The following is a 19,475-nucleotide window of genomic DNA, read 5'->3' on the forward strand; positions in this document are numbered from 1 at the left end:
GGGATTGTTTTATACTGATCTTACCTTACCATCTATGTAAATGACTTTGCTAAGAACTAATTAAGCCTCTAGAAGAAGGACTAGTCAGTTATCGGTAGAACCTAAGTTAGCATTTGCCCTTTGGGGACCCAGTCTGGGAGTGTGAGTAAATATTTAGGGAGCAGCCTGGAGGGGGTGCAGCACAGGGAAGGGCTAAATGGAGTTGGGAGAGACATATTGGGAAATGATTTTTACATTGTGGCATAGAAACAAAAAATATCAATAAAACTTTTTTTTAAAAAAAACGATTAGAAACTGCCATTTACCAGAGAACATAACAATTGTCATTTGCCTGTATGGCTATCACAAATTGGAGCCGTAAGCAAGAACTCATAGTAATGGGGCTCCAGGGATAGCTAAGGAGAACATTAAAAAGTAAATAATTAGAGAAATGCTTCTTGCTGGCTCTATTGGTATTTATTTAATGGGGTGCTGCCGCCAAATACTCCCACATGTGATCACAGCCCTGCTGAAGCTATGGAAAGACAGAAAAGCCACAGTGATATTGATGCTACTTTAAAATGGGGGGATGGTGACAGGACTTGTGATTTCATTTGTATAGGGAACTTTTACTTGAGGAAATGCCCTCTACTGGTACAGGTCAGCACCTTCTCTGTGATTTATAATCTTTTCTTTCCCCATGTAAATATTTTATTATTTTCCAGTTACATTTAGAGACAGTTTTCAACATTTGTTTTTATAAGATTTCTAGATTCAAATTTTTCTTCCGCTCTCCCCCCTCCCCAAGACAGCAAGTAATCTGATATAGGTTATATTTGTACAATGTGTGATTTATAATCTCAAGACAAATGCCTACCACACTGAGAAGTTAAATGACTTCAGTGTGCCCAGGTGATACAGCTGACATATGTCAGCAGGAGGACTTGAACTTGGGTCTTTCTAGCTCTGAAGCCAGCTCTCTATCTTTTACAGCAGAGGTGGCAAACGTGTGTCTGCAGGGGATCTTATGTAATGTTTAGTGGCTCCTATTTCTATTTCAGTTGGACACCACCATTCTGTGGTGGTTAGGTGGCAAAGTGGATAGAGTGCCAGGCCTGGAATAAGGAAGATTTATCTTCTTGAATTCAAATCTGGCCTCAGACACTTAGCTATATGACCCTGGGCAAGTCACTTAACCCTATTTGCCTCAGTTTCCTCATTTGTAAAATGAGCTGGAGAAGGAAATGGCAAACCACTCCAAAATCTTTGTCAAGAAAACCCCAAATGGGGGTCACAAAGAATTGGACATGACTGAAAATGACTCATTAACCACCACCATCACTACTACTCTACACCATGTTCTCTCTCTTTAAAATCAATTGGGGGGGGGGCAGCTAGGTGGCGCAGTGGATAGAGCACTGGCCCTGGATTTAGGAGGACCTGAGTTCAAATCTGGCCTCAGACACTTATCACTTACTAGCTCTGTGACCCTAGGCAAGTCACTTAACCCCAATTGCCTCACCAAAAAAAAAAAAAAAAAGTAAAAAAAATCAATGGGGAAAAGAAACTAAATGAGGAATCATGAATTTTGTCATTTTGTCATTTTTTTATCTTTTTTCTTTCCAGGCAGTTGGGGTTAAGTGACTTGGCCAGGGTCACATAGCTAGTAAGTGTCAAGTGTCTGAGGTCAGATTTGAACTCAGGTCCTCCTGAATCCAGGGCTGGTGCTCTATCCACTGTACCACCTAGCTACCCGGAATCATGAATTTTGAATTGTAACCCTCTACCTTTGCTACTTAGCTTCAAATGAACATTAAGAGATCAAGGGTAGGGGGGCAGCTAGGTGGCACAGTGGATAAAGCACCTGCCCTGGATTCAGCAGGACCTGAATTCAAATTCTGCCTCAGACACTTGACACTTACTAGATGTATGACCCTGGGCAAGTCACTTAACCTCCATTGTCCCAAAAAACCAAAACCAAAAAGAGTTCAAGGGTAACCATGGAGGATACAGAAAGAGCAGTTGCTGCCATGGAGTTCTTTGGTGACTGGGAGGGAGATAACAAACATATTGTGTTAGGTATGCACTTAATTTGACCTTTCCTTTAATTATTTCAGAGTGGCATGTAATCCCCATTGGGAAATGTTTGCTGCATAATGCTCATTTACTTGTTCTTAATCTCTTTCTCACTCTCTCTCTTTCTCTCTCTCTCTCTCTCTCTCTCTCTCTCTCTCTCTCTCTCCCTCCCTCCCTCCCTCCTTCCCTCCCTCCCTCCCTCCTTCCCTCCCCATTTCTTTCTCTCCTCACAGCTGAGCTTGGGGATTATGACCCTGATGAACACCCAGAGAATTACATCAGTGACTTTGAGATTTTCCCTAAGCAGTCCCACAAGCTGGAAAGGAAAATAATGGAAACACACAGGAATGAACTCAGGTAATACGGTGTGCTGTCTGTCAGAGAAACCTGTGAGTGTGTGCTTCGATGATGGATAGTATACAGAAATCCCTTTTTGAGAAGCCAGAGGCTTAGTTGCATGTTTGCAGAATTCTTGGTTTTGTTTTCACATGTGTCATCAAGGAAGAGAGGGTAGCTGTCATTATTAATCATTACATCTGTATGTGGTACAGTGTAAACTACCTTAGGGAACTTGGAGGAATTGTTGGGATGATATTTTTCTTGTCTGTTTTTTTTCTTCCTAATGGTAACTTGTCAACTACTCTGTTTCCTAAAGTAAGATTTATAGATATATGTGTATATGTATATGTATCTCTATCTCTCTATCTCTGTCTCTATATCTATGTGCGTATATATGTTTATATGTCTGTATGTCCATGTGTATATTTATCTCTATCATCCATCCATCTATTCATCCATCTATCTATCTGTCTGTCTGTCTGTCTGTCTGTCTGTCTGTCTGTCTGTCTGCCTGTCTGCCTGTCTGCCTGCCTGCCTGCCTGCCTGCCTGCCTGCCTGCCTGCCTGCCTATCTATCTATCTATCTATCTATCTATCTATCTATCTATCTATCTATCTATCTATCTATCTATCTATCTGTCTGTCTGTCTGTCTGTCTGTCTGTCTGTCTGTCTGTCTGTCTGTCTGTCTGTCTATCTATATATCTCTATCTGTATCTCATCTCTTCTATTTTTAGCTCTGTGTTGGCACATACTTTTCCTAGGGCAGTTGTTAGACACTTTAATATTAAATAGTAATGACTTCCCCATGCAGTGTGCTTGCCCAGTTGCTTTTGAGACAAGAATTTTATTTTATTGCTCTATTTTCCTCATACTATGATCTTGAAAGGAACTACTGACTACATAAAAACAAGGGGAACGTCTTATGGGTAAGCCATCAGAAATGAAATGAGACGGGACTTGGGATCAGTTCCCAGCTTGGAATTCTCATTTTGTGCCTGTGTTGATAGCTCCTCCATCATCATAACCTGGGTCTGGGGGAAAGCGGAGCTGGAGTTTTTAGAAGGTTGCAATGAGCATAGACTCTGTTATGGCAGCATACAGCTGAGAACTACCAGAGTCAAGATGTGGTCTCATTACTCCGAAGGGAAACAACCTCATAGAACCTCACGATCTGTAACAAATCAATGGGTCTCAGAAGAGCTGCCTTAAGCACGTACACCCCCTTCTGGTCAGTCTGAGAAATAGCATGGCTGCCTTTGGGGTGTAAAGAACTCCGTTTTTCCTTTGGTTGGAGGGATGCCTGGAAAAACACCCGAGATAGCCAAAAGAAGACATTCATGCAGAATTTCTAAAAAGGTACAATGAAGGCAAGTAAGATATAGTGTTCTCAAAAGGTTCAGATTCCTTGAAAGAATTCCAAAAAGCTCCTGCGTTGTTCCCCCCACACACACACACACTTTGGGGGTAGAAGCAATTTGTCACAGAACTGAAACCTCCCCATTGAGACACATAGATTCCTTGCTACATACAATGCAATAGAAAAATCATTTGCCCCTTGGTTCATTTTGGTGTCATGGGATCTTATATCTAGGACTTAGCACAAAGTTGGAGCTTAATAAATGTTTATTGATTGAGGGATAGAATCAGAAAGGACATCAGAAGCTATCTAATCCAACACAACCATTTTTCAGATTAGGAAAACAGTGCCAGGGAGGTCGTGAGTTGCCTAGGGTCACAGAGGTAGTAACCATCAGAAGTGGGATTTGAACCTAGTTCCTCTGATTTCAGAGCCCCTGCTCTTTCTGCTTTGCCACACTACGAATCATGACACAGAGGATCAAAGATCAATTTGATGTTGAGGAATTTAATGACATTAAATTTCCTTTTGATTTGAACATTTTCCCCGTAGCCCGTGGTTCAGTACTCATGCTTTTGCTTTGATTTGGGTGAAATCAATATAAAACATGTCAATGGCTTTTGAGACGGGAAGATATTGAAAATTAGAGAGGGAAAAAAAAAAGCCGTATGATGTCAAGAAGTAAGTGCCTTAGAATCTTATGCTTGAAGGATCCCAGAGCTACAGATTCCAAAGTCAAATGGAAGGCTGTGTTTTTGATCACTGGGCACAGGACCCATAGGAGATGCGACAGTAGCTCAACAAGCAGCATTGACAAGTGAAATTTCCATTATTTTATTGTCATCTCAGCTATTATCTATTTTTTTTTCTATTAAAAATTATCATTCCAGGGACAGCTAGATGGCACAGTGGATAAAGCACTGGCCCTGGATTCAGGAGGACCTGAGTTCAAATGTGGCCTCAGACACTTGACACTTACTGGCTATGTGACTCTGAACAAGTCACTTAACCCTCATTGCCCTGCAATATAATATAACATAATAAGCCTCACAGTAAAAATAAAGAAAATAAGACCAGATGCTCTTTGGTGTGGGTACCTCCAGAGGGCACAGTTCTCTCTCCCTTTGGCATGTACTGTATCTGCTTAGCATGTGAGGCTGTGTTTGAAGCTGGAGGTGTGTTAATTGGGCCTCGTACTTGTCTCTGGTTTTGTTGATGTGTTACCTGTCATCATCAAGGGTGATCTGCAGCATCCGGGAAATATGGGACTATATCAGGCAAGTAGTGTTTCTGAAGTGTTGAGCCTAAATTCCCTGGCTTTGCTGGAAATGTCCATGCTGCAAAATATGTCACGTTAGGCCTGCCATATGAAGTCTACCTGAAAAAAGAAATAATTGAGATTGTGTATCTCAAGTATCATGTAGTCCAAAATAGCATGGCAGCCTATTATTATTACATCAGGCTGACATTCTCCTGTCAGTGTGTTCCCCCTGGAAAGAGCAAAGGATGACTGTGAGCTGCTGTTTCCACTGGTACCCTTACAATAGCAAGAGAAAGTAAAGAAGGTTCCCATCTCATTGGGTTGACCCAGTGGGTTGAACTCCTGGGAAGACAGTGGCAAGAGTCATGCAGCATGGACAGGTGCAAATGGGTTGAAATCTCTATCATCATCATTGTTCAGTCATGTTTGACTCTTTGTGATCCCATTTGGGGTTTTCCTGGCAAAGATACTGGAGTGTTTTGCCATTTTCTTCTATACCTCATTTTATACATGAGGAAACTGAGACCAACAGGGTTAAGTAACTTGTCCAGGGTCATGCAGCTAGTAAGTGTCTGAAGCCAGATTTGAACTTAGGTCTTCCTGACTCCGGGCCCAGAGCTCCATCTACCATGCCATCACCATTATGGCTGACATTTACATAGCTCTATAAGATTTACGGAGTGCCTTACAAATATCTCTCTTGCTGCTCCAAACAACAACCCTGAGAGATGGCCGCTATTATTATCAGCCCTATTTTACAGATGAGGAAACTGAGGTGGGAAGAGTTTAACTGACTTGCCCAGATTCACTCAACAGTAAGCTTCTTCTGAGTCAGGATTTGAACTCAGGTCTTCCCAACTCCAATTCCAACACTCTCTCCTATGCCACCTAGGCTTCCTATTGAAGACAATGCCAGTGCTGATGGATCCCCCAGATCTATTTGAATAACTGAATGCACTTCCCTAGTGTGCCTCATCTTCTCTCCAATTAGCCACACGTTTTCTCTGTGCCAGTGCAATGGAGAGATGTTCCGAGCTGTTTTTGGAAGATGAAAATAGGAAAAGGAGCCAGTGGTTTAAAGAGTCTGTGGTTCATTGTGTCATGTTTTGGGTTGGAATGGGAGCTCTTCGAGGACTAATTGAAACAGTGCAGCACCCCCCCCCCTCCCCCCGAGCCTGCCATACTCTTGATTTTAAAGAGATGGTGACAATGCTGACAGGTTTGTATTGAGAATATGACCTGCAGACTCATGTGTGCTGATTGAAGCCCTAGTTCAGCAGGAATGATAGGTGAGAGCACATGACAGCTTTACAAAGGGTTGATTTATTATTGTTCCTTCTAAATCACTCACCAGCAGTCCTATCCTATGAAGAAGGGGATAATGCAGTGACAATTGAGTTACTGCTTGGAGACTGTAGGGGATGCCCCTTTTAGCATCTAAAGTTACCTGTCTTTCTTTCTTTCTTTTTTTTTTAGTGAGGCAATGGGGGTTAAGTGACTTGCCCAGGGTCACACAGCTAGTAAGTGTTAAGTGTGTGAGGCTGGATTTGAACTCAGATCCTCCTGACTCCAGGGCCAGTGCTCTATCCACTGTGCCACCTAGCTGCCCCACCCGTCTTTCTTGATGGAGAAGCAAAGACTAACCTCTGGACTCAGCTTCAGTTTTTGTCTTAGGCTAGATAGGAGTTGCATCATCATCATCACCAAGGGCCATAGCTGCTTGGTGGTGGTGGTCATCAAAGGATCATCAATTTAGAGGTGAAAGGACCAGAGACCATCTAGTCTGAATCCCTCATTTTATAGATGAAGAAACTGAGGGCCAGAGAGGTTAGCTATCTTGTCCGTTGTTTCAAGGGGTAATAAGTGGTGGATCTGGGATTTGAATTCACATCCTTGTATTCTTTTTTTTTTTTTTTTTAGTGAGGCAATTGGGGTTAAGTGACTTGCCCAGGGTCACACAGCTAGTAAGTGTTAAGTGTCTGAGGCCAGATTTGAACTCAGGTCCTCCTGACTCCAGGGCCGGTGCTCTATCCATTGTGCCACCTAGCTGCCCCCATCCTTGTATTCTTAATCTAGCCTTTCCACTGCCCCATCATGTCTTTACCTTATTCTCCATCACATGCTCTTTGATTTAGTGATATTGGTCTCCTTACTCTTCGTCAAACAATCTTCTGACTGGGCCTTTTTGCTGGCTGTCCCTTGTGCCTAGAATACTTTCCCTCCTTCTCCCTATTTCTTGACTTCCTTGGCTTCCTTCAAGGCCCAGTAAAAATCCCACCTTTAAGAAGCCTTTTCTGATCCTCCTTAATTCTAGTTCTTACCCTCTGTTGGTTACTTCAAACTGATGTTGTAAATAGCTTGGTATTACATAGTGGCTTGCGTATTGTCTCTCCCATTAAACTGTGAGCTCCCTGAGAGTGGAGACTGTCTTTTGTCTTTTCTTGTACCCCCAGAAACATAGCACAGTGTTTGGTACCCAGTAGACCCAGTAGATGCTTAATACATTTATTATTATTATTATTATTTAAAAAATAAATTTATTAACCGAACTCTGACACTTACTGTATACATGACAATGGGCAAAATCACTTAATCTCCATCTATCTCTACCAGTCAATAACTGTGTAACTGGTGAAAGAGACAACCTTTGTGTGCCTTGGTTTCTTCATCTGTAAAATGAGGGAGTTGGATTAGAAGGGCCCCTTGGATTACTTCCATCTTATAGCTTATAGGATCCTATGAACTTCACTAGGCTTCCATCCTCATCTATAAAACGAAAAATTTGGATTACATCCCTTGAGGCCCCTTCTGGATCTATATCTATAGTCTGGTGACTTATTTTACTTAAACTATTTTTAAAAAGTTTCCTTTTAGAATGGAACATTGTTGGATGGCTACTATATGCTGTTCTCCATCTTTGGCTCTAACATTTAATTTTTTTTGGTGGGGGAAGGAAGGGCAATGAGGGTTAAGTGACTTGCCCAGGGTCACACAGCTAGTAAGTGTCAAGTGTCTGAGGTCAAATTTGAACTCCAGTCCTCCTGCATCCAGGGCCAGTGTTTTATCCACTGTGCCACCTAGCTGCCCCCTGGCTCTAAGATTTAAGAAACCTGTCCATGCTACTGAGAGTTTTTGTTTCATCAGATTTTTTTTTCGCTCCTTATGACTCAGCATTAGTTTTTCTTTTCTTTAAATAGAACCGTAGTTTTCTTTCCTCAGGGTTCTGCTTTCAAGGATCAAATATTGTAGATTGAGAAGAGTGGCCCAGACTTGAGCAGCTCATCTCTTTGTCAGTCATTGCAATGAGCAGGTCTCCTATTTAAACCCTAGCTTTCATGAGTAAATTAGGCCTCAGGAAAGGATGGACGTAAGTGTATCTCAAGGGAGAGTATTAAGAGAACTAACACACTGGATTCATGCAAAGTTCATAGAAGGCCAAAGCATGATTATGTTATTATAGTCCTACAGGATTTGGACGTTCAGGGGAACCTTCGAGCAGAGGTTCTTAATGGGTTTTATATGTTTCATGGACTTTTTGGCAATTTGGTGAAGCCTGCAAATCCCTTTTCAGAATATTTGCTGCCTACGTTCATAATTGAAGGAAATATTAAATTTCATTCAGACAGTGAAAATAAAGATGTAATCTCTCTCTCTCTCTCTCTCTCTCTCTCTCTCTCTCTCTCTCTCTCTCTCTCTCTCTCTCTCTCTCTCTCTCTGTCAGCAATAAGGGTTAAGTGACTTGCCCAGGGTCACACAGCTAGTAAGTGTCAAGTGTCTGAGGCTGGATTTGAACTCAGGCTGGTGCTGTATCCACTGTACCACCTAGCTGCCCCTGTAATTTTTTTTCTTACCTGATTTCATGGATACCTTGAAATCTAGGGTTCATGGACTTCAGGTTAAGAATCCTTGCCGGGGCGGGGGGCAGCTAGATGGCACAGTGGATAGAGCACTGGCCCTGGATTCAGGAGAACCTGAGTTCAAATCCAGCCTCAGACACTTGACACTTACTAGCTGTGTGACCTTGGGCAAGTCACTTAATCCCAATTGCCTCACCAAAAAAAAAAAAAAAAGAATCCTTGCCTGGCCCAATATCTTCATTTTACAGACATGGAAAGAAAGGCCTACAAAAGTGAAATGAAGTAGAAGTATGGAGGCAGTTAGATGGTACAGTGGTTAGAGCCTAGGACTTGTAATTGGCAAGACCTGAGTTCAAATCTTGACTTACATGTTTACCAACTCTATGACCCTACATAAGTTAATTAACCACTCTGTGCCTCAGTTTCCTCATCTGTAAAATGGGGATAATAATAGCATCTGCCTCCTACAGTTGTTGTAACAATGAAATGAGTTAGCATGTATAGTGCTTTGCAAACCTAAAAACATTATAGAAATGCTATTATTATTGTTGTGGCTGTGGTTTTTGTTGCTGTTACTTACACAGCATTATGTAGGGAGTAAGTAGCAGAGTTTCAAATGAATCAATAATTTAAAAAGCATTTATTAAACACTTACTGTGTAACAAAGTGGCAGCATGACATAGTGGACCTCGAAGCCTGAAAGACCTCAGTTCAAGTACTGTTTCTGACACATTTTGGCTTTATGACCCTGGGCCAGTCATTTTTCCCTCTGAATGCCTTTTGCAGCCATCTAAGACCCTAAGATGCAGAGAATGTGCCAACCTGCATTGGTAAGGAGTTTCCTCACCCAAGAGTTCCTCATAGAAATGAAATTTCAAGTCCAGTCCTATCCCTATTATGTGCCAGCCTTTATATTATGCATTGAAAATACAAAGGCCTGGACAGCTAAGTGGCGCAGTGGATAAAGCACCAGCCCTGGATTCAGGAGGACCTGAGTTCAAATCTGGCCTCAGACACGTGACACTTACTAGCTGTATGACCCTGGGTAAGTCACTTAATCCTCATTGCCCTGAAAAAATAAAAAGAAAATACAAAGGCCAGAGTGACACAGTCCCTGTCTTCCAGGAACTGACACGTGCTTAAAAGCATATAAGATATATGCAAAATTTATAAAAAGTAATCAAGGAGCAGCAGTAGCAGCTGGGGAGGGAGATCAGGAATAACTTCAGGCAGAAAGTGGCATTTGAGTTGAGCTTTTAAGGGAAGCTGGGGATTTTACGAGGTGGTGGTGAGAAGGGGGCACATTCTAGAGACTGAGGATGTGTACAAAGATGAGGAGGAGAAGATAGTGCCCTGTGGGAGGAGGCCCCCACCTGGGGCCATGCCTGGACCATGGTCAGCAGGGTGTAAGGCAGCCAGAGGTGTTAATGTGATCTTTGGCTCCAATAGAAGAGACGTGATGCTTGGGGTCACGGAGCTGATAGCCCTATGGACTTTGCCTTGGTCAGAGAGATTGGCACCTTCTTATTGTTACTGGAGATGGCAAGAACTTAGTTTATTTGGAAGAGATCCACATTCTGTTTGAGGGCCATGTGCACTGGTGCTGTTATTCTCCTGGTTGTTCTCATACAATATGCCTTGCCTGGGGCCAAGAACTCACTGGCAGATAGCCTTGACCTGCTCAGAGCCAGAAGAGGCAAAGCAGGGAAGAGAGACAAAGCCACTATTTGTGTTGTGCGTGTGCGTGCGCACGCGCGCGCTTGTGTTTATGCACGTATGGGGTCATGATGAGAGACACAGGAAATCCCAGCTAAGGGCAAGGGAACATAACAAGACCACCATAATTAAGACTAATAATTTATTGTTGTTGTTAGTCATTTTTCAGTTGTGTCTGACTCTTTGTGACCCCATTTGGGGTTTTCTTGGCAAAGATACAGGAGTGGTTTGCCATTTCCTCCTCTAGCTCACTTTGCAGATGAGGAAACTGAGGCCAACAGGGTTAAATGACTTTCCCAGGGTCATACAGCTAGTAAGTGTCTGAGGCCGGATTTGAACTCAAGAAGATGGGTCTTTCTGACTCCGGGCCTGGTGTTCTATCTACTGGGCCACCTAGCTGCCTCAATAATAATAACAGTTAAATTTATATAGTATCTACTATGTGCCAGGTACTGTGTTAAGTACTTAAAAATATTTAAATTAAATACAAAATATTTCACTTGACCCTTACAATAACCTGGGAGGCTGTTATTACCAATCCTGTTTTACAGATGAGGAAAGTGAGGTGGACAGAATGAAATGACTTGTCCAGAATCACACAGCTAATAAGTGTCCAAAGCCAGGTTGGAGCTCAGGTCTTTCTGACTCCAGGCCTGGCCCCAGTACTCTATCCACTAAACCACCTAGCTGCCCTTAGGAAGATGCTAGGAAGATCTCAACACAATCACAGCATCTTCCTGATGGAATCCTGGTTTAATTGAGGCTAAGTGTCTTACCAGTGGACCAGATAAGGAATCAGAATTTCCACTTGCAGGCATGCAATCAGTGTTGAAGGAGAAAAAGAGGTGATCAAAGGCTCCAGGGATTCCTGCAGCCATTGGCCATTCCTCTGGGACTGTGGTTTTGCATAGGACTGGACTTCATCACAGATCAGCTCCTGCCCTTGACTATGATAGTGTCTGTCAATTGCTTCTTTAAGTTGTGTCATTCTTGCTCTACTTGTAGTTCATCTCCACAGTGTCCTGGTGCATATCACCTTTGACCAGGGGCCCTCATTCACAATATGTTATAGAAGATTCTGTGAAGAGGTCCCTGCATGGAACAATTTTTGTTTTGTTTTGGTTTTTTTTACTGAGCCAATTGGGGTTAAGTGACTTGCCCAGGGTCGCACAGCTAGTAAGTGTTAAGTTTCTGAGGCCGGATTCGAACTCAGGTACTCCTGATTCCAGGGCCAGTGCTCTATCCACTGCGCCACCTAGCTGCCCCTGCATGGAACAATTTTAATGCCCACAATTTAACAGGCATGTTAAATTAGAGTTAGAAAGACCTCAGTGGTCATCTAATTCAACCCATACCCCAAAAGGAATCCCCACTATTCCATACCTAACAAGGGGTCACATCCATCTTCTACCTGAAGACTTACAGTGAGGGGGAACCTAACACCTTTTGAGACAGCCCACTTTTGGATATCCCTAAAATTTAGAAAGTTTTTTTTCCTGGCATCAATCTCAGAGGCTTGCATCTTTTACCCATTACTCCTGAATCAACAACCTTACATTGTGTCTGCAGTGGGTCTGGGCATTCATGCCTTATGTATGACCCCTTCTGTCCACTTCCCTGGTTCAAGCACTCATCGTTTCAAACGTGGACTCTTTCAGTAGGCTTTCATCTGATCTTCCTGCCTCAAGTGCTTCCCCACTCCCATCCCTTGTCCACTCAAGTGCCGATATGATTTGTTTCAAGTGCAGTTCTTACCATGGTACCTTCTCTACTCAGTAACCTTCAGGGGCTCCCTATCACCTTCAAGATAAACTATAAAATCTTCTCTTTGGCTTTTAAAACCCTTCAAAACCTGGCTGCTTACTACTTTCCTATTCTTTTTACTTTCAGCTCTCCTCTATGTACTCTATAATCTGGTGACATTAAGTCTTCCTGCTTTTCCTTGTGCAGGGGCTCCATCTCCCAATCCCATGCCTTTCCATTGGCTGACCCCACCCCCAGTCCCTACATGTTTGTAAGGCTCTTCTTTTCTTCAGCTGTCTCTTGACTTCCCTGGCTTCCTCCAAGACTCAACTCCAATCCCACTTTCATCTAGAGACCTTATTTGATAACCCTAGCCCTCACCCAACTGCTAGCATCTTCCCTTTGAGATAGCCTTCCACTTACACAATGTGTATGTACAATTTTGTGTGTTGTTTCCTCTATTTGAAGGTGAGTCTCTTGAGGACAGGGGTGGTATTTTTGCCTTTATTTGTATCCTCAGTGCTTAGCATAGCTCCTGGTACACTGTAAGTGCTTAATAAATGCCTGTTGACTATTCATGCACTGACAAAGTCTGACAAGACCAGTGCTGTGCCTTCTTCCTTAGGGAACTCACCATTCATAGTTGTGGCTATGCTTTTCATCTCTGTCTGGTCAATGTGTCAAAGACCTGACAACAAATCATCACTTTGGTCAGATGGGAAAAGCATATACGGAATGGGGATCAAGCAGTATTGGGAGTCCAGCTGTAAGCAGAGGAATGGAGCAGAGGGTGGGGAAACCAATGGAGAAAGCATTCTAAACTCTGAGACCAAGTTGTGCTCTAACACATACACTTACTAGTATACAGGCATCGGGCGACTACTGTATAGGACTATTTGTTTTGACACAGAGATTAAACTTGTCTGCTTATGAGCTGAATCCATATGAGACTCAGAAGGTTCCCCCGTATCTTGTTTAAGTTGTATTTTCAAGCTTGCCTTAGAGTCAAGAAGACCCGGGGTCAAGTCTCACTTGTAGCAATTAACTGACTCCATAAATCTGGGCAAGTCCCTTAATCCCTCAACACCCTTGGTAACCCTTTTAGATGATAAATCATGAAACAGTAGTAACAGATAAATCTGCTTTGAGAGAGGATGAAATCGGGCAGCTAGGTGGCACAGTGGATAAAGCACTGGCCTTGGATTTAGGAGGATACTTAATAGCTTTGTGACCCTGGGCAAGTCACTTAACCCTCATTGCCCTGCCCAAAAAAAAATTTAAAAAAAGAGAGAGGATGAAATTGTAGCCCTTTACCTGCCCCCCCATAAACCCAGACCTCTGTCCATGTTCTAACAAGAATTTCTTTTCATAGTAATGAGAATATCTCGTGCCTATCACAGTGGTATGAGTGAAGTAAAAGCATCCACACAATCTTCAGTTGTGTATGAAGAAAGGACAGTGGTATGACCTCTCAGAATGGAAGACTTACTTCCAATATATATATTTTTTTACTTTTAATATTTTTGTCCACAATCTGACTTCTCCCTCCTTTTCTTCTAGCCTTATTGACATTATGTTAGTCGAGTCAGTGATGAGCATTTATTAAGAGTCTACTCTGTGCTGACCTTTCATCACTAACTCTGAATGTAGCTGACTTGACATTCTCACATGTACAAACTGGAGGACCACTATCTATTCCCTAGATTCAACATTCTTCTATTCCTGCCCATTTTGGCCAAGATGCTCTTCACACATAAGATGTACTCCTTCTTCATCTCAGACTTTCAGAGTTTTTTCTAGGTTCTGTTCAAGTGTTATATTCTTCACGACACCTTCCCTCATTCTCCCCTTGGCTAATGTCCTTTCCCTTCCCAAATTATAATACTTTTGGCTGCTTATCTAATGAGACTGGGTACGTAGAGTGCTTTGCAAAACATAAAGTATTCTATAAATGCTAGTTATTAAAATTATTGGTATTATTATGATCTCTGTACAAATTATATTCCTTCAATAGAATGCAGATTCTCCATGGGGAAAGACTGCTTCATTTTTGTCCTTGTGTCTCCAGAGCCTAGCATGTAATGGGTTGATTAGTGTTTGTATTGGATTGAATTGAATAGTGGGATATGGCACCAACACCAATAATCACATATCAGTCAGTAACCTCCCTTAGCAGGAACTGGTGATATAGAACATATGTTTCATGAGAAAGAGGAAAAAGGCTAGAATTTCACTCCATTCAATATTCTCAGTAAGTATTGATGTTCTATCATAATCCACATTACATCAAATCATTATGGAAGTAATGAAGTATGATTTTTCTTTTCTTTAAAGTAGGGAAATGCACCCTCAGGAACAGCTTCACCCATCAGTGAGATTATAATCAGTTAGATTTCCTAGCTCTAGTTATATACTTAAGAACTGATGATCTGTAGTAAAGGGTAATGCAGATGTCCTTTGTAATGATAAATCTAAAGGAATTGATGATGACACTGGATAATTAGGTCATATCTGTCTCATATAAAAGGAGGGTGATGGGGGTGGAGGAGAAGCAAGACAGAAGGAAAGAGCATGTCCTAACAGGATTTAAAAGGTGAAGGAAATGTTCCCTTTTGGTGGATCTGGAATCACAGGGTTGAGTTTGAATCTTGCTTCTACCACTTAGAACTTGTATGACCTTGAGGGAATCACACAGCCTTTGGGAGTCTTAGTTTTTTCATCTGTAATGACAGGAGTTAGATTCAAGGACCACTCTGGTTTTTCCCAGTACTAAAACTATAATCTGATCATCTACCATTCTTTCTGAGTCCAAACTCTTCCAAGACTGCAGGAGGGATGAGCATTTCCTTTAATCTTTTTTTGTTTTGTTTTGTTTTTTGTTTGTTTGGGGTTTTTTGGTGAGGCAATTGGGGTTAAGTGACTTGCCTAGGGTCACACAGCTAGTAAGTGTTGAGTCTGAGGTCAGATTTGAACTCAGATCCTCCTGAATCCAGGGCCAGTGCTCTTTCCACTGTGCCACCTAGCTGCCCCTTTTCCTTTAATCTTTATCTGTGTGAAACAAAAATCGGGAAGATCCCAAATTACAGGGAGGTTTGATGGTGTCCTTGGGGCTATTATAGGCTTCCTGAGGTCCCCAAGAGTGTCTCTTGGGGCATGGCAGGAATTGAATTGGAAAGCACCTCAAAGGCCATTTAACCTAACCCATATCTGAATGAGGTTTGCTCCTATACTAGACATGATCATCTGGACATTGCTTGTAAACCTCCAGATTCAACATGATGTTGTAGTCAGTTGAGATATTTTGGATGATGTCTGCCATGTAACATGTTAATTATCCTTCTTAGCTTTGTGGCATCTGTAAATTTGACAGTGTGCCATCTCTTCATCTCCATTCAGGTTACTAACAAAAACGTTAACTAGCACAGGGCCAGTAGCACCAATGTGTGTGATTTGTAAAAGTGGAGGAATCCCTGTTTTTGGATTCAGAGGATAGATGTATAAATCCTACTTCTGATGACCTTGGGCAAGTCACTTAACCTCCTTGGGCCTGAGTTTTCTCATTTGTAAAATAGAGGAGTTTAGACTAGATGGCTTTTGCGGTCCATTGCAGCTTTAATTCCATTTGTGGAATATCCAGGCTTACCTCATTTATTATTTTGGGAGTGGGGGAGGTTTCTCAGTGTGCTTGAAATTGATGCTTGTAGCAAGGCTTGCACCTTGAGAGCCCCCTTCTCCCCTCCTTGTTCTGATGACTGGCTAGATGATCTGTAGCAACACATCGGGAAGTAGAGGGATTCTTTTCAGGTACCTCAGAGGTTCATCCCAGTTCTGCCCAAGCCCCAGGCCTTCTACCAAGGGATAGCTTAAAGAAGATGAAACTCATATGATGCCAGATAATGATGTGTATTCCACCTTACTCAGGCTGGACCAGTCACCTGCTTTTCCCTGCCACCTATAGTCAAAGGAAATAAATGCTGGAAGGCCACATGGCACAGTGGAACAAGAACTGCCTCTGGAGTCAGAGGACCTGGATTCAACTCTCACCTCTGATGACCTTGAGCAAGTCACTTCCTCTCACTAGGATTTCAATTTCTATATCTGTCAAGTCAGGGGTTGGACCAAATGGCCTCAACAAATCACTTAGACCTACCATCCTATGATTCAGAGATCATAGAATCACAAATTGGTAAAGATTGTTACCTTATTCACATTCTTTCTAGGTAAAATATCAGCACTGTCTGTTGTTCAGTCATGTCTGACTCTATGTGACCCCATTTGGGATTTTCTTGGCAAAGAAAACTTGAGTGGTTTGCCATTTTTTCAGCTCATTTTACAGATGAGGAAACGGAGGCAAATAGGGTAAAGTGACTTGCCCAGGGTCACACAGCTAGTAAGTATATGAGACCAGATTTGAACTTAGGTCTTCCTGACTCCAGAGCTGGCACTCTATCCACTGCCCCACCTAGTCTGCCATTATTGTCAAGAAGTTATTTTAGGTACTCTAATTTCATGTGTTTATCTACCATAATACCATAGTTTAGAGGCAAAACATTAAAAGAGAAATTATTTGAAGTTAATTTTTTTAAAAAGCAAATATAGGGAGTTGTGCAGCCAGACATAATTATCCCACCTTACCCGATTATATTCATCACTAAATGCAGAAAAACACATCTTGACAGAATTTGTAGCTATTACAAAATGATAAAATCTCAGTTAATCCTTTGCCATTACCACTCAATATCTCATTAGAGACGCCATCAGCCTTAGCAATACATTTTCTGGCAAAGGATATAAAGGATAGAAAATCATTATTTTCTGTCGTAAACAAAAGTTCAATGGGAGATACAAGAAAAACATTTTTTTTTAAGTGATCAGAGTTAGTTCCTTCCATCATGTGGGTCACAGCATATTGGCCCTTACTCAGTCAGTTGGGAAATTCAAGTTTCATTTTTTTCCAGTTCTCTGCTTTTACTGTACTCATTCGAATTCTTTCCATGTATTAGTTCAAAGTGGGCTTTTTTTTTTCTCACTGTATTCATGGCTAGCTGCAGAGTCAGATAACCCCTGAGTTCCCAGCTCTGAGCTCTGCCCAGGGCCCCATGCTGACAGTGTCGCCGTGGGCATCCTGGCACATTTTGGATGGCAGCTTTCCTGCTACCAAACCTCGTCCTCATTTCCAATTCTTCTTTCTTGGTTCCTCTTTCAGGTAAACTATTTCAAGGGACCCTGTTTTTCAGAGGGACCAAAAATAAGGCGATGCACAGTTAAGCATTTGTAAATTTAAGCCAGGATTATTGTTTCCATTTTAAAAAGCCTTTCCATAACTCTGTGCTTGCCAAATATATTTTCTCTCTCTAGATGATCACGGGATTTGATTCAGGTATGGATTAGGCAGCTAACATATGCTAGCATTGTGCTAGGTACTGGGAATATAAAGACAAAATTGAAGCAGTTCCTGCCCTCAGGGAGCTTATATTGGGGTGGGGAGCTAAGGGGGGGGTGTTATACAATATATACACAGATAAATATAAAATACAAAGTAATTTTGGGGAGGGTGGGATGAGTAAAGTAGTAACCACTTGAGGCAGATCAGAATTTGTCGTTCAGTCATTTTTCAGTTGTACCTAATTCTTTGTGACTCCATTTGGAGTTTTCTTTTTCTTTTTCTTTTTTTTGGTGAGGCAATTGGGGTTAAGTGACTTGCCCAGAGTGACAAAGCTAGTAAGTTGTCAAGTGTCTGAGGCTGGATTTGAACTCAGGTCCTCCTGAATCCAGGGCCAGTGCTCTATCCACTGTGACACCTAGCTGCCCCTTGGAGTTTTCTTGATAAAGATACTGGAGTGGTTTGCAATTTCCTTCTCCAGCTTATTTTATAGATGAAGAAACATAGACAAACAGGGTTAAGTGACTTAGCCAGGGTCACACAGCTAGTAAGTATACGAAGCTAGATTTGAACTCAAGTCCTCCTGACTCCAGGGTCAGTACTTTATCCACTGCATCACCTAGCTGCCCCAGATCAGGGTAGCCTTCATATAGCTCTCTGACAGGAAGTGACACTTGAGCTGAACCTTTGAAGGAAGCCAGTGAGTCTGTCAGCGAGCATTTCTTAAGTTCCTACTATGTGCCAGGTACTGTGCTCAGTGCTAGGGATTACAAAGAAAGGAAAATAAAATTCAGTCCTTGATCTCAAAAAACTCTCAGTCTAATGGGGAAGACACTATATAAAAAACTATGTACAAATAAGATACAGACAGGACAAATTGGGGATAATTTCAGAGGGAAGGCACTGTGATTTAGGAGGACTAGCAAAAACCTCTCTTACAGAAGTTAATACTTGAACAGACACTTGAAAGAAGACAGGGAAACTGGGAAGCAGGGAGGACCAGGGAGAGAGTTCAGGGTAGAGTTAAGGATTCTCGGACATGTAGGGTAGAGAGTCTGAAGATCACATACCTTAGTACCCTGAGCTAAATAATAGGGAAGTCAGGAAAAGCAGAAGGTTTGAGGGAAAAGATAATGAGGCCATTTTGGGAAATGTTGAGCTTAAGGACACAGTTCAAGATGTCCAATAGATAGTTGGAGATGTGAGACTGGAGATCAGCAAAGAGGTTAGGCCTGGATAAATAGATCTGAGAATGAGAGATGATACTTGAATCCTTTGTAGCTGATGAAATTACCAAGCAAAACAGTATCGAGGTAGATGAGCTGAGGACAGAGCTTTGGGTGACACCAGTAGTCATGGCCATAAGCTTGATGAAGATACAACAAAGGAGACTGAGGAGTGGTTCAGCTAAGTGGGAGAAGAACCAGGAGAGAGCAATGTCACAAAAACCTGAAGAGAATAGAGTATCAAGGAGAAGAGAATTAGTGACAGTGTCAAAGGTTGCAGAGAGGACAAGAAGGATGAGGAAAACTGAGAGATGGTCCTCAGATGTGGCAACAAATTGATCATTGGCAACTTTTGGAAAGAGGAGTTTCCGTTGAATGATGGGACAAGAAGCCAGATTGCAGAGAGTTAGGGGAGAGTTAGAGGAAAGGAATATGAGACACTGATTTTAAATGACTTTCTCAAGGAGTTTAGCCATTAAAAATGCTGAAGAGATATAGGATGATAGTCAATGGATCTATCAGTTTTTTTCTTCTATT

General features: G+C 42.0%; 1 protein-coding gene across 1 annotated transcript in view; it reads left to right on the plus strand.

Moving 5' to 3' along the window:
* FRMD3 (FERM domain containing 3) overlaps nt 1-19,475 on the plus strand; it is a 350,587-nt gene that overhangs the window by 252,616 nt on the left and 78,496 nt on the right. Inside the window, exon 6 of the mRNA XM_043977037.1 lies at nt 2,289-2,412. Coding sequence (XP_043832972.1) covers nt 2,289-2,412 — 124 coding nt within the window. The remainder of the gene's footprint in view (nt 1-2,288; nt 2,413-19,475) is intronic.

The sequence above is a fragment of the Dromiciops gliroides genome, chromosome 1 (genome assembly GCF_019393635.1).
Source record: "Dromiciops gliroides isolate mDroGli1 chromosome 1, mDroGli1.pri, whole genome shotgun sequence".
Taxonomy (NCBI): Eukaryota; Metazoa; Chordata; class Mammalia; order Microbiotheria; family Microbiotheriidae; genus Dromiciops; species Dromiciops gliroides.